The sequence below is a fragment of the Vulpes vulpes genome, chromosome 16 (assembly GCF_048418805.1).
Source record: "Vulpes vulpes isolate BD-2025 chromosome 16, VulVul3, whole genome shotgun sequence".
Taxonomy (NCBI): domain Eukaryota; kingdom Metazoa; phylum Chordata; class Mammalia; order Carnivora; family Canidae; genus Vulpes; species Vulpes vulpes.
The window spans coordinates 12,799,375-12,816,260 of record NC_132795.1 but is presented as its reverse complement, the minus strand read 5'-3'; the positions used below and the strand labels follow the sequence as shown (position 1 = coordinate 12,816,260).

The 16,886-nt window shown below is 39.7% G+C and overlaps 1 protein-coding gene and 1 long non-coding RNA gene across 7 annotated transcripts in view; both read left to right on the top strand.

The window, feature by feature from the left end:
* LOC112922593 (uncharacterized) overlaps window positions 1–16,886 on the top strand; it is a 168,566-nt gene that overhangs the window by 95,346 nt on the left and 56,334 nt on the right. The window lies entirely within an intron of this gene.
* LOC112922590 (heat shock protein HSP 90-beta-like) lies at window positions 10,357–12,740 on the top strand. The gene is given in 1 exon segment (XM_072743020.1): window positions 10,357–12,740. A coding segment is annotated over 1 exon segment (2,187 nt). The 5' UTR covers window positions 10,357–10,406; the 3' UTR covers window positions 12,594–12,740.

Sequence of the window (16,886 nt, the reverse complement as noted above, 5' to 3'; positions counted from 1 at the left end):
AAATAAACACAGTGCTGTGAAAGTAATAACTTGAGGTAGAGTTTACTCACTTTATATAGGCATTTCAGAGGAGGTCCCATTTCAGCTTAGAAAGAGACTCTTTCCTGGTATTTGGCTTATCCTTTCAGATTTCCTGAGAACTTTACTTAGAGCGGAAGTAATGATGTTACATAATTTGCAATTGTATGTAATTTAAATGTTAACAAATGCATTCAAAATGTATAATGAAAGAAAAGTAAAATGTATATACCCTTCAAGTCAGCAATTCCAATTCTTCATAATTAGTAATATTTCTTCACCTTGGTTGCATATTAAAATTACTTGGGGAGATTTTATTAAATACTCATGCCTGGGCCCTACTCCCAGATTCTGGTATAACTTGTCTAGTGGAGGGAAGGGCTAGGGAGCATAGGTAGCAGTATTTTTGAAAGCTCTTCAGATGATTTTAATGTAAAGCCAGATTTGAGAAACACTAACCATAAATACTCACACCTATGAACCAGGAGTCTGAACAAGAATGGTACTACAGTGTTATTTCTCATAGGAAGATCACAACATGAATGCTTGTCAGTAAAAGTTGGTTAAATTGGACATGGTATGCATGTTTTTTTAATATACATATACATACATATACATATAATTCTATGGAATAATGAAGTAGCCGAATATATCCCAGTATGGAAAGATCTGTAAGACATGAAAATAGCAAGTTGCAGAATATTATGTATAGTTTGATCCACATGTTTAAATATACTCACAAAAATCCATGTAATTCTATACGCATATATGATGCATGTCTGTGTTGGCTACTCTTCAGATACTTGAGAAAGGAGTTATGGGAACTTCAGAAAGACCCAAGCAGAGTGTAGATTTAGGGTCAGTCGGGAAAGACTAGGAAGACTAACTCCTATTATTCCCTATTATTCCTTGGAACCATGAAGCATGATGTCAAGATTTAGGTTATGAATTTGAAAATGATGTCACTATGTTTCCGAAAATGTTCATGGCTAAGTGTGTTGCAGTGGAAAGGTGATATCTGAAAATGGCTTGGGATCTGGAAGGAGAAGGTACAGGGACTCACTTTCACAATCTTGCTCATTGTTATGCTCTTCCTTTAATAGTACTGTCCCTTCCTTTCCACTTTTTCTCAGTTATGCCCAATTTGTGGATTTCCAGGATACATACTTCACACACACACACACACACACACACACACACACACACACCCTACGAGGACTCACAGGCTCACTGACACACACACACCTTGCAGAGAAACACAGACTCAATGACACACATACACACACACACACCCGACAAAGACTCGCAGGCTCACTGACACACATGCAAGATTCACAGACTCGTTGGCATGTACCTGCATAGTGCACACACACACACACACACACACACATCTACATCTTTCTTTGACAACCAAATATAGCGCTGGAGAATTAGATTGTGATAACAGCTTCTTATTTATCAAAGGAGATGAGTTTTGAATGTGATTGTGATGTGAAAAATAGTAATCTATGTAGATTCACAGCATCTTTCCACAGCATTTGTCAATTTGATGAAAGAGAAAATTTTCTGTGCAGTTTCTGTGAGGAATGCAGTTAAACAACCATGCTGCTCAGGGATTAGTAGGAAGGAAAGTGAGAGCTTTGGGGAGATCACTGTGGGGGACAGAGGTGCTGATGGAGAACCAAGATCATAGGACAGATTTAGAAGCTTCCAGGAGTAAATAGAGAAATTGAGGACTTGGGCATTTTGAAGTACTATAGAGTAAGAGATGGCAGGAAATTGTGATAAAAGTCGTAGTGGACTAAATTCTTGGGGATTTCCTAAATGTTTTGGAGAGAGAGAGAGAGAGAGAGAGAGAGAGAGAGAGGTGAATAAAATGTAATCTGCTCTTTGTGCTGGATTTCTTTAATTTTGATAACACACAGGGTTGTGGCTGACACATATTCGATGCTCATGGTTTATGATGAATAGATAATTTTGGACAATAACATGTAATTATTTAAATGAAATGAGTTTTATCTGAAACCACAAGGAAAAGCAAAATGATTTAAATAAAAATATCAATTAGCAAGTGAATAACTGGCAACAACTTTTAGTAGAAGTTGTGGATTTTTATCTTAATATCAGGGCCATGAGCTGACTTGGAAATCCTATTTCTCAGGTATAGGATGTATCATTGCTGGACTCAGAGTCAGATCTTTCCATAAGCCATGGACAGAGTGTATGGACTGACTCTATGCTCCTATTTTGGTGATAATGCCGTATACAGAGCCTATTGTAATGTATCGCTATGTTTAGAGCAAGATGTTTTTGTTAAAGATGGATTACGTACTTTAGATATGGGATGGGTGAAAAAATATATAGGAATATATATGATTCTTGAAACAAATATATCAATGCAAATGTGTAGTAAAATTCCCAAGTGACTACTCATCAAATGCCAAGCATTTAGCAGATACTAACACCTACCTTGGGTAGAGCCCTGCATACAGATCAGGACTATAACTAAATTAGGTTAAAAAATATTTTTTTTAAAGAGATGGAGAGGGGTGCCTGGGTGACTCAGTGGCTTAAGCATCTAACCCTTGATTTCGGCTCAGGTCATGATCTCAGGGTTGTGAGATTGAGCCCCACATCAGGCTCACCCTGGGCATGAAAACTGCTTAAGATTCTCTCTCTCCCTCTCCCTCTGCTGTTCTCCCTTATACACTCTTGTGCACACTTGTACGCATTCTCTCTTTAAAAAAAGAGAGAGCGAGAGATGAAATAGCATCCCTGGCCTTAGTGAATTTTAATCAACAAGCAATTATTATCTAGCATGTTCTACACACTTTGCTGAGCATTGCAGATGCAGTTGTGAGCAAAAACTTGAGCTTATTGTCTGGAAAGGAAAAAACACTGGTAAAACATTGTCCAAATAAATCCAAATTATAGCTGAGATGAGTGTTTGAGAGAGTATATAAATATGGCTATGAAAACACAGAGTTGGAAAAAACTTGTAGGCATCAGCAAAGTCTTCCCTAAGGAAAGGGTGTTTGGTTGTGAATAGGAAGAGAGAGGTTAATAGTTGAGGGGGGAGGGGAGAGGATCCTAGGAAAGGGAACAGCAGTGCACAAGCCATCCTGATAGGGGTTACCATATACAATAAAAACAAATATTTATGTAAAAATATTAAATTAGAAGATACTTCAATGAGAATACAATTTAAAAGTAGATTGGAAGTGGCTGCATCAATTGTCTTTCCCAGCAAATCAAAAGGACATTTAAAATTTAAAAACTTGACTTCTTAGCTGAGTCTCTGTCTGCAAAATAACTTAGAAATCCCATCTGTCCAGCAGAGTTTAAGCAAATTCAAAAAAATCTTGAGAATACAATGTGCATAATAGACTTTGCCTGCCTGTCTTCTCATGAGGAAAGGGGAACACAGGTAATATTTCATTTCACAAGGAAGACTTTGAAAAAGAAGAGTATTGGGGGATCCCTGGGTGGCTCAGCGGTTTGGCGCCTGCCTTTGGCCCAGGGCGCGATCCTGGGGTCCCCGGATCGAGTCCCACGTCGGGCTCCCTGCATGGAGCCTGCTTCTCCCTCTGCCTGTGTCTCTGCCTCTCTCTCTCTCTATATATATGTCTATCATGAATAAATAAATAAATAAATCCTAAAAAATAAAAAAAAGAAGAGTATTGACCTCATGAGAACCAGAAAATCAGTGAGTGTTCCTCACCACCTACCAACCATTTTGCCCAAGTAACTGAATTTGTTGTGTGTGTTCCTTGCAGATATCATTTCTCAAAAGCATAGACACTTGTTTTGTGTTTCCTAAAATATTAGACTATGACAGGTGTTTAGTAAAATTTTGTTAATGAGAATAGAATTTGTTGTCATAAATCCCTTATACAGTCCTTTTTTTAAAAAAATATTTTTTATTTATTTTTTAAATTATTTATTTATTTATGATAGTCACAGAGAGAGAGAGAGGCAGAGACATAGGCAGAGGGAGAAGCAGGCTCCATGCACCGGGAGCCCGACGTGGGATTCGATCCCGGGTCTCCAGGATCGCGCCCTGGGCCAAAGGCAGGCGCCAAACCGCTGCGCCACCCAGGGATCCCCCCCTTATACAGTCCTAAAGAAAAGGGATTGTTGGCTACTTAAGTGGGTTACTACCGGTAAACAATGATTGAAAAATTTGAAGTTCTTCATATGAAATGTTTTTTTCTTTTGTGATAATCACTTTTCAGTATAATAATCAGTTTAAAAGTTTGTGTCAAATTCCTTTGATATATGTCTCTAGATAAAATAAGAATTAACTTGGATATGTGAAGAATTTGTGTGTGTGTGTGTGTGTGTGTTTATAGATGGCAAGGTGTTAATAATAGTTATTTTTGAGTGGTAGAATTATAAATGAATTTCTTTTTGCTTATTTATATTTCCTATTTTTCTTCTGTGATTGCAGTTTACTTACCTAATAAATAAGCAAAAAATAAAATAATTTTTTAAAAAATAATTTAAAAATACAGTATGCAGAGTTCATGTAAAAACCTACTTGTTAAGCTTGCACTTCAGGTTTAGTTTTTTTTTCCCCTCATCACACTTACACAGCTCAGTTCATGTCTGTGTGATAACTATGTGAAAACTTGCCAAAGACAGGCACTTGAAATAAGTGGGTTTTGTATAATTCTGTGCCAGAACAGCTACTTCTCTAGATTTTGGCCCTGAGTTGACATATCCACTATGCTCAATAATTTGCTTACCAAAGCTCTTCTATAACCTGCAATTTTTCTTGTCAGAGCTCTGTCTATGAATTACAATCCACATTTGGTGGATGCGCTCTATATAAAAAGTATATCTTCTTATTGACTTTTTCCATTTAACAAATCGAATAAAAAGTAGAATTCATGGTTCTGAATCTTTCAAGTCCTAAAAAAATAGCATTTAATAAACCACACACTATCCCAATCACAATTCGCCCTGTCAGGTATCAGAATGTCTTTGTGATTTATTCAAGTAATGATTACATTGTTCATAAAGCCTAATCTCAGAGCTAAAGCAAGTGGTGAATAGCTGAATTATTCTTCCTTTAGACTATTGACTAGGGAGATTTGGTGAACTTTTGACTAACTATGTGATCATTGACAATTAATTTAGCTTCGGAGAGGCTTAAACACAAAATGAGAACAGTAAATGGAGTAATATTTAACTTCTCTTTTTACTACAAAGTTCTATGGTTTTTGCTTTTTGAATAATATTAGTATTATTAACGGCCATCTCTTGAGGGTTAACATGTATTATCTCTAACTCTGAGGTAGGTATATAATTTCCATTTTACAGATTAAAAAAAAACCTCAGGAAGGTAAAGTAATATGCTAGTTACACGCAGTAAAAGTGTCAAAAAAACAGAAATAGGACCTGGTTTTGATGCATCTAGAGCCTAAACTCTTAACTATGGCTTTCTATTGCCCAAGCATAAGAAAATTACATATGAAAAACTAAATGTATTATGTCTCAGCTCTTCAGGTATGATTTAATTAAATCTTAGCTTGTAAAAAACGATACAGTTGAAGGTTATGTTTCAGAAAAAGAGAGGCTTTAAGATAGAAAAGGTGGCTAGCAGTGCCGATGGCAGAGACACCTTGGGAATCCAGGGAACCACAAAGTGGAGAAGCGCATACAATAGTGACAGGATCATACTCTTGGATTTATTATTCCAGAGAACAACTTACACATATGATCATTCACCAATGGAATCAGTACCTGTGGACTCGCAAGATGAACTCCTAATGACAGCTAACAAGTCTGGATTTGGTCTGATTCCCACCTGCATCCCCAGCCTCCCTACACTCCTCCTTTCCTTTTGCAGATCATGCTGGAGCCTCAGTGACTTTCCCTACACAGGGCCTATCATTGCTGTATCCTCTGCACAGAAACCTTTTTCATACACTGTTCCATGGCATCTCCTAAGATCATTTAGATTTCCATCCAAATGTAACCTCTTCAGAAAGACCTTCTTCAATCATGCAATTTCAAGTAGCCCCTATCCTGGTCATTCTTTCGGCCAGCGTTTGGCTTTAGTGTCCTCATAGCCTTTATAAGTTGTGTGTTTTTACTTTGTTTTTCAATACATTTAGGAAGTGAGCTCCATGAGACGAGGGACTCATCTGTCTGGTGCTATAATGAATCTCAAGCTTATTAATAGTAAGCTTAAAACAATTATCTAGTTATTGAATGGCTGAATGAACAAATGAAAGAATGTTATGGCTTTTGATGTTGGCCAATTATAATTAAATGACCCAAGACACTTTGGAACTTCAAAATTTGATTTTGGAGTATGGCAATGCGTAGGGAATTGACTGTTAGAACCCATTCTGAAAAGATGAATGCTTCGGTGTAATTTAGTCAGAGGAAGAAAAAGCACTGGCTTAAAAGCAATCTTAATTATGTGAAGTATCATAGTAAGAGAATAGTCATCAGCTATTCTTAATATGAGACTAATAGGGATGAGTGAAAGGATTTCTAGTTACAAATATATAACTTACCAACTGAACTGGAGATTATGAGCTACTCGAAAAGTATTCTGAAATGTTGTAAACTATTTCATCTTTAGAATAGATAGGTGTTTTTTTTTTTTTTTTGATAGGTGTTTAAGTGCAAGCTTGCTAAAGGACTAGAAGTGGATAATAAAGATAATTTTTAAAATATTTATACTCCTTTCATCACTAAGTTTTTACCCAGCATTATTTCTTTAACACTTAATAAATCCCATCCTTGTGTAAGTAGGAGACGGGTATTATTTTTCTCCTTCTGCTCTTAGAGTTACCTTGTTAGAGGTCACTCCACTTCCAGGGCGAGCCAGGGCCAGTGCTTAGGAATCCTGTCTTCTGAGAGAGAAGGTGAGCCATTTGGAAGTGGAGTCAGCGTGACTCTTTACATGGTTAGTTAGCATGCTGCTTCCCTTGTAGGGGCGGGGGTGTAGGGTTTCTCAAGGAAAGACATTTATAGTGATTAAAATTGCTCAGAGCTTACTTCATTGTGTAATTTTGATACTGTAGTATGTGATTCTGGCAAGAGAGGGGTATGAAAGGGACAGAAAATCCCAGAGGGTGGCACGGTAGGGCATACGGTATTGGTGTTACCTCAAGAAAAGGGGCTGTGGCAGGAAGAGAATGCTCTCGGATTGGTCAGACTTGTTCAGGAATGCTTCTAGGTCACTTCCTGAGAAGGAGGGCTGCGAGCACAGATGCCCAAGGGCAATGACTGTCCGTCCGGTAGCCCACTATCATTCCATGATATAGAGCAGAGCTCCAAGAACAAAGTGGCAGAAGAGGCTCTGAGAGTTGATATTTTCCTGGGAAAGAAAGTGCAAAGGATCTTCTAGGATAAAAGCATTGAGAACAATTTCAAACTGTGTACATACTTTAAAAAGATAGTAATCCCACTCCTAGGTGTACGCCCTACAAGAATATCTGTATATGCATAAGGATAAACCTCCTTAGTACTGTTATTCATAATAGCACAAAAGTGGAAACGACTCAGCTGTCCATCAGCAGTAGAGAGGATAACTGAAGTATGATATATTCAGGCGACAATATATCACACAGCAATAAGAATGGACAAGATACAGGTACATGCAACAAGATGGGATCAATCGCATGTGGTATTGAGTTATAGATCTCGGATCCAAAGACAGGATGTATATGATTCCATTCACATGAAGCTCAAAATCAAGTGAGACTAACTGATGGCATCACCCCTGAGAGGAGGGTGGGCTGGAGATGGAGGGTGAAGGGCCCAGTATTTACGTGAAGGTGTTCACTTTGTGATATTCCAGCAAGCTGCACACTTAAGTTTTTTGCACCTTTCCAATACAAGATTCAGTAAGATGTAATACTGCCCTCCAAAGTAGAATGAATGACATTAAATGGAATCAAAAGGTCAGAGGGGACGCGGTTTTAAGCTTGTTTGAGGCACCCCGGATAGCACGAGTGTAGCTGTCTCCAACTTTGAGGATGGGCAGCAACTGGAGGGACAAGAATAGCCCGGGGCTGACGCTGCATTTGCTTCTTCTAGTCCTGGTCAAGGTTTTCTAATTCAGGCGCAGGAGAGGATCTGTGTCTCCAGGAAGCCACACTGTGGCACGCTAGGCATTCTCTGGGGACCAGCAGTCTTGGTCAGTGCGTTTGGAGGAGTCCTAGGGGCAGGGACAGAACAGAGGACATGTCTGTCCTGCTGTAAATCAGCACCAGGACTTAGAAAATGCAAGACACCTGTTCCCCTGTAATCATATATCTCAACGTGAGATTTCTAGCTTTTGGATTGCCCTGTACATTCTTTTATATCAAATAATTGTGGGCTTTTCTGACATGGAGAGAGTTGGGACCATTACAGCTGGGAAGAAAGCACATGGAGTGGCAATAGCCCTTTTCTCAGCTTGTAATGAACTATTTGTAGTCAAGACCAACTACACGTATCGATTCTCATCAAGTGGGATTCTTTACAGAGTGAAAACACTGTCTGCCCGGGAGGCGGGCCCCATGGGACTGTTCCTGCCATTCTCTTTCAAATGCACAGATTAGACCTCTCATAAAATGCATCCTCTGACACATCCACACTGTATATATTGAAATCCCCTTGGTGCCTTTTCGACAGTTAGGAGTCTCGTAGCTTTGGCGGACCACAGCCTGTGTGCTGGCTGGCAAGGTGATTTTTTTCCTTCCCTGGAAACTGTAAAGGAAGAAGTCGATTGCTGTTTGTTGAAATAGGCTATATATTTCACAAGTTCCATCTCAATAATCTTCTGGAGGCAAGAATGAATTTGGGATTGGAAAGGGCATTACAACATGACTAAATAAATAGCATAAGGTCCCTCAACACCTGGCCAACCAGCAATGTTACAGTGTGATTTTGAGACTTTACATTCCGGTTTCTTTCCTCCGCAAACAGAGTCTGAAAGGTCTTACACAGAGACAGAATTTTAAGTCTGAACACCGAGGGAAACTCGGTCTTTAAACTCGAGAGCAGTCACACAATCCCTCTGAGAAGTGCCAGAAACGTTCCAGCTAAACTTTATTGTCTCGGATAATTGTTAAATCCAATATGCTTTAGGTGTTCCCTACGATTTAGCTTTTCGAGATGTATTCATATTCCTGTATGTTTACCCAGATTTAAGACTAGACTCTGCCACCATGGGTCCATAAAGAAACTATAGCGCTGTGCATCAATATTAGAAGTCTAGAATTCTAAGAGATCTTGGGAAAAAGAGAAAGACGTTTGGTTGAAGCTTCGAGGAGTGAGGAACCAGCAGGTTCTGAGTGCTCGAGTTTGATGTTTGGTTTAAACTCATTTCCTCTATCAAATTGTAAATGTTTCTTTCAGTGTGAAGAAGAACTATCTGAAGCAGGCCTTGTATGTGAGTCAAATTATTTTTATAGTCTCCTCACAATGATGTGTTTTTCCTAGAATTTTGAAAACACATGGATGACCTCCTACCTCAACTCATGGTACTCTCTTCCGCACACATTGGATTCTTGTCAGTCTGGCCTTCTTCAGTCCATTCATTGTATGGAAGTATCTTTGCACCTCAAGGCCTTTGGATGCACTATTTTCTCTCCCTGGATTGCCCTTGCCACCTTTCTTTCCATGATGGTTTTCTTTCTGTCCTTCAAAGCTTAGCTTAGATGTCATCTCCGTGAAGACGCCTTACGTCTCATACTATCCAAAGTAGATTCTACTTCTCCTATAACATATTGCAATAATTTATTTACTGGACTCATGGCATTTATAAGAATTTGAAGTATTCATTTACTTGATCCTTGTACCTTTTGCTTATTACACTGTAAATGCCATGAGGCAGCATTCATGGCTCTCTTGCTTGCTGTTGTAGTTATCTAACTTAACACAGCATCTGACATACAGTAGGCTCAGTAAGTATTTGTTGAATAAGTGAATTAATAAACTCTTTTATGGTGACATATTTTTCTTTTTACCATACTAGATTTTTCTTGAAGGTGGTATTTTAGAAGTCCCCCACCCCTACGGGGTCTTTATTTTTTTTTTTAATTTTATTTTTAATTTAATTTATTTTTTTAAAGATTTTAATTTATTTATTCATGAGAGACACACAGAGGCAGAGACATAGGCAGAAGGAGAAGCAGGCTCCCTGCAGGAACCCAAGGCGGGACTCAATTCCAGGACCCTGGGATCATGACCTGAGCTGAAGGCAGATGCTCAACCACTGAGCCACCGGGGTAACTCCCCCCCCCGCCCCCCGCCGGCCCATGCACCAGGTCTTTAAATAAATGATACAACAGAAGTATTGCTCTCTTGAGTCACCCCCACGCAGCCTTGGTTCAGCGTCGTAGCCGGGCGCAGCCCCTGCCCGCCGTGGTCTGTAGTGCATGCAGCTCTTCTCCTTTAAGATGCCTGAGGAAGTGCACTATGGAGAGGAGGAGGTGGAGACTTTTGCCTTCCAGGCAGAAATTGCCCAGCTCATGTCCCTCATCATCAATACCTTCTATTCTAACAAGGAAATTTTTCTTCGAGAGTTGATCAGTGATGCTTCTGATGCCTTGGACAAGATTCGCTATGAAAGCCTGACAGACCCTTCCAAGTTGGACAGTGGTAAAGAGCTGAAAATTGACATCATCCCTAACCCCCAGGAACGCACCCTGACTCTGGTGGACACAGGCATTGGTATGACCAAAGCTGATCTCATAAATAACTTGGGAACCATTGCCAAGTCTGGCACTAAAGCATTCATGGAGGCTGGTGCAGACATCTCCACGATTGGACAGTTTGGTGTTGGCTTTTATTCTGCTTATCTGGTGGCAGAGAAAGTGGTTGTTATCACAAAGCACAATGATGATGAGCAGTATGCGTGGGAGTCTTCTGCTGGGGGCTCTTTCACTGTACGTGCAGACCATGGTGAGCCCATTGGCCGGGGTACCAAAGTGATCCTCCATCTTAAAGAAGACCAAACAGAATATTTAGAGGAGAGACGTGTCAAAGAAGTGGTGAAGAAGCACTCCCAGTTCATAGGTTATCCCATCACTCTTTATTTGGAGAAGGAACAAGAGAAGGAAATTAGTGATGATGAGGCAGAGGAGGAGAAAGGGGAGAAAGAGGAAGAAGATAAAGATGATGAGGAGAAACCCAAGATGGAAGATGTGGGTTCAGATGAGGAGGATGATAGTGGGAAGGACAAGAAAAAAAAGACCAAGAAGATTAAGGAAAAATACATTGATCAAAAAGAACTGAACAAGACCAAGCCCATTTGGACCAGAAACCCTGATGACATCACCCAGGAGGAATATGGAGAGTTTTACAAGAGCCTTACTAATGACTGGGAAGATCACCTGGCAGTCAAGCACTTCTCTGTAGAAGGTCAGCTGGAATTTAGGGCATTGCTGTTCATCCCTCGTCGGGCTCCTTTTGACCTCTTTTAGAACAAGAAGAAAAAGAACAATATCAAACTGTATGTCTGCCGTGTGTTTATCATGGACAGCTGTGATGAATTGATACCAGAGTATCTCAACTTCATCCGTGGTGTGGTTGACTCCAAGGACCTGCCCTTGAACATCTCCCGAGAAATGCTCCAGCAGAGCAAAATCTTGAAGGTCATTCGCAAAAATATTGTGAAGAAGTGCCTTGAGCTCTTCTCTGAATTGGCAGAAGACAAGGAGAACTATAAGAAATTCTATGAGGCGTTCTCTAAAAACCTAAAGCTTGGAATCCATGAAGATTCCACTAACCGGTGCCGCCTTTCTGAGCTGCTGCATTACCACACTTCCCAATCTGGAGATGAGATGACTTCTCTTTCAGAGCATGTGTCCCTTATGAAGGAGACTCAGAAGTCCATCTATTACATCACTGGTGAGAGCAAAGAGCAAGTTGCCAACTCCGCTTTTGTGGAGCGAGTGCGGAAACGGGGCTTCGAGGTAGTGTATATGACAGAGCCTATCGACGAGTACTGCGTGCAACAGCTCAAGGAGTTTGATGGGAAGAGTCTGGTCTCAGTTACCAAGGAGGGCCTGGAGTTGCCTGAAGATGAAGAGGAGAAGAAGAAAATGGAGGAGAGCAAGGCCAAGTTCGAGAATCTCTGCAAACTCATGAAGGAAATCTTGGATAAGAAGGTTGAAAAGGTGACCATCTCCAACAGGCTGGTGTCTTCACCCTGCTGCATCGTGACTAGCACTTATGGCTGGACTGCCAACATGGAGCGGATCATGAAAGCCCAGGCACTCCGGGACAACTCTAAAATGGGCTATATGATGGCCAAAAAGCATCTGGAGATCAACCCTGACCACCCCATTGTGGAGACTCTGCGGCAGAAGGCAGAGGCAGACAAGAACGACAAGGCTGTCAAGGACCTGGTGGTGCTACTGTTTGAAACAGCTCTACTCTCCTCCGGCTTCTCACTGGAGGATCCCCAGACTCACTCCAACTGCATTTACCGCATGATCAAGCTAGGCCTGGGCATCGATGAAGATGAAGTGGCAGTGGAGGAACCCAGTGCTGCTGTTCCTGATGAGATCCCTCCACTTGAGGGTGATGAAGATGCCTCTCGCATGGAAGAAGTCGATTAATTTCTCCTTGCAGACCTGTGCCCTCTGTATAGTGTCCCCATGGCTCCCCAGCAGCCCTGAGTGGCCCCAGTTCACCTGGTTCCCTCTGCTGATGTCTAGTGGATTTTTTTTTCCCCTCCTGTCTTTGTTAGAGGCAGGATAGAAGGGCCTTAAGCCCTAGCCCTCATGACATTTGACAAGGGGTTTGGATGTGTATTGTGGTGTTTATTTTGTTCTGAGATTAAAGTATGCAAAATAAAGGAGATATAGTTTTATACAAAAAAAAACCACAACAACAACAGAAGTATTCATTACAGTTTTGGAGAAAGGAAGAAAGAGAGTTGCTCTTATTTCCTGTTTCTAACCCTGTATTTGTTATCTATTGCTGCATAACAAATCACCTGAAAACTTAACAGCCTAAAACAACAATAAGCATTTATTATTTCACACAGTTTCTAGGAGTCAGGAACTCAGGACCAGCTTAAATGTATGATTCTTGCTCAGGGACTGTCATCGGGTTGTAAAGATGTCAGTGAGAGTTGCAGTCACCTGTAGACCTGGCTGGAGCTGGAGGATCCATTTCCAATGTGCTCCACTCCCCTAGCTGGCTTGTAGGGGCTAGTTTTTGACAGGAGGGTTCAATTTCTTGCCAAATGTGAAATACTGACATAATTAATCCTCAATTTATTGACAGGAGGGCTCATAATTCATATTTTTTTCTGTATGACCACTTGAAGGTCTTCACAAAATGGCAGCTGTCTTCCTTTAGAGCAAGTGATCCAAGAGAACAAGCTCAAGCCGCAACATTTTAGAAGATCTACCTTTGAGAGTCATGAATTTTCATTCTCCATGTATATTTGTTTTTCATGTCAACGCATTCAGTGTGGGAGGGGACTTCATAAAGGTGTGAGTACCAGGAGGCAAGAATCATTGGGGGCCATTTAGAAGCTGGCTTTCACAAGCCTCTTCACAGTTGTGTCCTTTGGTTTCTGGGGTTTTTCATCTTGTTTCTTTTCCTTGGTCAGCCAATAGCCACATCAACCCTCTAATAAAGAGATAGCTCAGGATACAGAGACATTGTAATAGATATCAGCATGCAAGAAAACAATATTGTTTGTGCTTATCAATATCAATTTCTATATGCACAGAGATCTCCTTAGGCCCATCACTGTGCCTGCATAAGTAACAATATATAGAAGGCTCTTCACAAATACAATTTTTTTGTTTGAATAGAATGAAAAAGCAAACAAAAGGATTGATTTTTTTCCCCTCATGAACCTGAGGGCTGGTTTTGAGCTGTGACTTAGGTATACAATTGCCAGTCTTCAGAAATACACATCAATTTTAATCAAAAAGAATTAAACATGCTATTAACTTTTAACTTTCATTGTCTGAGTAGATGCCTATCAGACTCGAAACCCACTCAACACAAACCAGGCGATTTTTTCACTTTTACTCATGGGTAGTTTTATCCCTTTTTTTCCCCTGAGTTAAAAAAAAAAAAAAAAAAAAAAAAAAAGAAGTATTTGCATTTGGTGGAGTTCATTCCAATCATTAAATTTAATGCTGAATACACAGAATGGGTATTTCTAATCCTGTATCTACTTGCCTTAGTCATAATTCATCACCAAAAACTATTCTATAAATGTCATCCCTATGGACACAGCTACTTTAAATTTATATCCTACTTATTTGTAAAATGCTTTGGGGTTTTTAAAAATATCCACACTTGAACCTTTCCTTAAAGGTTCAGAGACTGTAGGATCCAAATTTAGCAGTGGAGCATCAAGTGATATTTTATATCATGAAAATAGCATTCAGGGGATCCCTGGGTGGCTCAGCGGTTTGGCACCTGCCTTTAGCCCAGGATGCGATCCTGGAGTCCCGGGATTGAGTCCTGCATCGGGCTCCCGGCATGGAGCCTGCTTCTCCCTCTGCCTGTGTCTCTGCCTCTCTCTCTCTCTCTCTCTCTCTCTCTCTCTCTCTTTCTCTATCATAAATAAATAAATAAAATCTTTTTAAAAAATAGCATTCATTGTGATTCTCATTTAAGTGATTTGGTATTTAGGCTTTGCTGAAGAGAATTTCCCATTTAATATCCCATTTATGGGATAACTACTTTGTAGATCAATTTACCAATATCTAGTGGAGTTGAAGTTGTATATATCCTGTGGCCCAGTAATTCCAGTCCTGGATGCATATATTAGGTATATTCAACTACATAGCACAAAAGTGTGCACGGAGCATTGGTATAGTGAAAAATTTGGAAAGTGGAAAAGGTAAAAACACAAATGGATGGCAACACAAACCATTAAAAGTGTGAAATACTGACATAGTTAATCCAATAGAATATTCCCTAGAAACAAAAATGAATAAAATAGTACATATATCGACATAGATGAATCTCACAAACATTACAGTGAAAGCTAAAAAGCAAATTGTAGAAGCTATACATAACATATTCCATTTGTATAGCTTAAAATGTGCAAATCAGAATTACATATTGTTTATGGCTTGAACAGAATAAAAGTATAATAGTAATGAAAGTGACAAACCCCAGATTTAAGATAGAAATTTTCTTTGTAAGAGGAGAGAGGATGAATTGAACCTGGAGTAGGTAAAGGGATATAATTATAGTTGTAATGTGTTATTTCTTGTGCTAGATGATGAATCTGTGAGTTTTATTATTTATACTTTGTAGAATATCTTATAATTAGAAATCCAAATGAAGTGCTGAAATCCCCTGACAACTATAAGCTTGGTTACTTGATGGTAAAAATCAAGATAGAGTTCTAACAACGCTCAACTTGTGTGGAAACAACATTTTATGTGATATTTTTTTACTGGAGTTTCTCTATCTTCTTCTATAGACCTCTGCTGCTTGCAACATTGACTTCACGTTTTACCCAGGTGATTATTTTGTATAAAATCAAATGTACTCCTCCTTCATTTTCATATCTAAAAGCAAGTTGGTTACATTAGGTCATTTTTGGCCTGATGTATTTAGCTGTAATGTTTGATTTAGGTATAAACATTTAGCTTTCAAAAATAAAGACCCTAAGAAATAAATATAGGTTCATTAAAGGAAGAAGTAGTCTTTCAAGGATTTCTAAACTGCTTCCCTCACATTTTCTAAATAATCTTTAAAATACGGCATTCGACAATTATTTGCTCTTCTGCTCTTTCAGTTTGCCTTTTTGGTGTTGCAAGAGAGTTCAGGAAAAGGAAGAGAGGAAGAGATGAAGGAAGGATGACACCGAGGGTGGCTAACTTCTTTCTGTACGTGATGTGGTTGCTATACTTTTATTCCTAGATAAGTGCTTAGGAGGTTTGCAGGTTAAATTTCTATAAATGCTTTGGAATTTCTCTCATACAGTCTTGGAGCATCAGTCTTCTCCCTTAGTTGGAGAAATACAGGTCTTGAAGCTTGGCACTTGCTAGCGTGGAGTGGCTGTGTAAGTTCCAATAATTATATCTAAATATCTGTGAAATTTAGAAAATGACACCTCCATATTCAGAGTGAAATTTCCAGCAGCCTAGCCTTCAGAAATAAGCAAACAAACAAACAAACAGAAACCTAGGAAATAAGAAAAAACAAATCCCAGATGCAAAGACAGAGTTGTCCCAAGTTTTATTAAAGCACTGGTTCTCAACCTGCATATTGGAATCACCTGGGAAGTTGTAAGCAAACAAACAAACAAACAAAAAACAAAACAGAACGCTGATGCCTGGTCTCCTTCCCAGAAATTCTGACTTATGTGACGTGGATGCAGCCCGAGTGTCAAGATTTTAAAGAAACTTCCAGGTGATTCTCGTGTACAGTGAAGTTGATGAACCACTGCATTAAATTATTTGATGTTCTTTTCTGTATCAGGGGAACTGGAAGTGTGATTCAAAATTTACTGAGTCTTGATTCACATATAGTCCTCACCGCTATTGAATCAGTTTATGCAGATTAAAGGTAACTGGTTAAAGTCTGATTTTATTCAAAGCCAGGCTGGATGCAGACAGTAATGAGAGCTGGCAGCTAGAGGAGGAGTAATGTCCATCCTTTCCTCTTGTGTGAGTAGAAGCAGAAGCCTGTTAACCGTGTTCCTGGATGTTAAGCATCTGAGAAATGGTGTCATGGGTACTGAGCAGTGCTTTGGACATAGTGAGCATTTAATACATATTCATGGGGGGGGGGAAAGGATGATTAAATGAATAAAAGAAGGAAATGTTGACGGAACACTCAGGAAAGATGTGTGCGTGGGAGAATGAAAACCACCCAGCAATCCTGCGACACTTCTGAAAGAAAGGGGGTGAAAGTTTCAT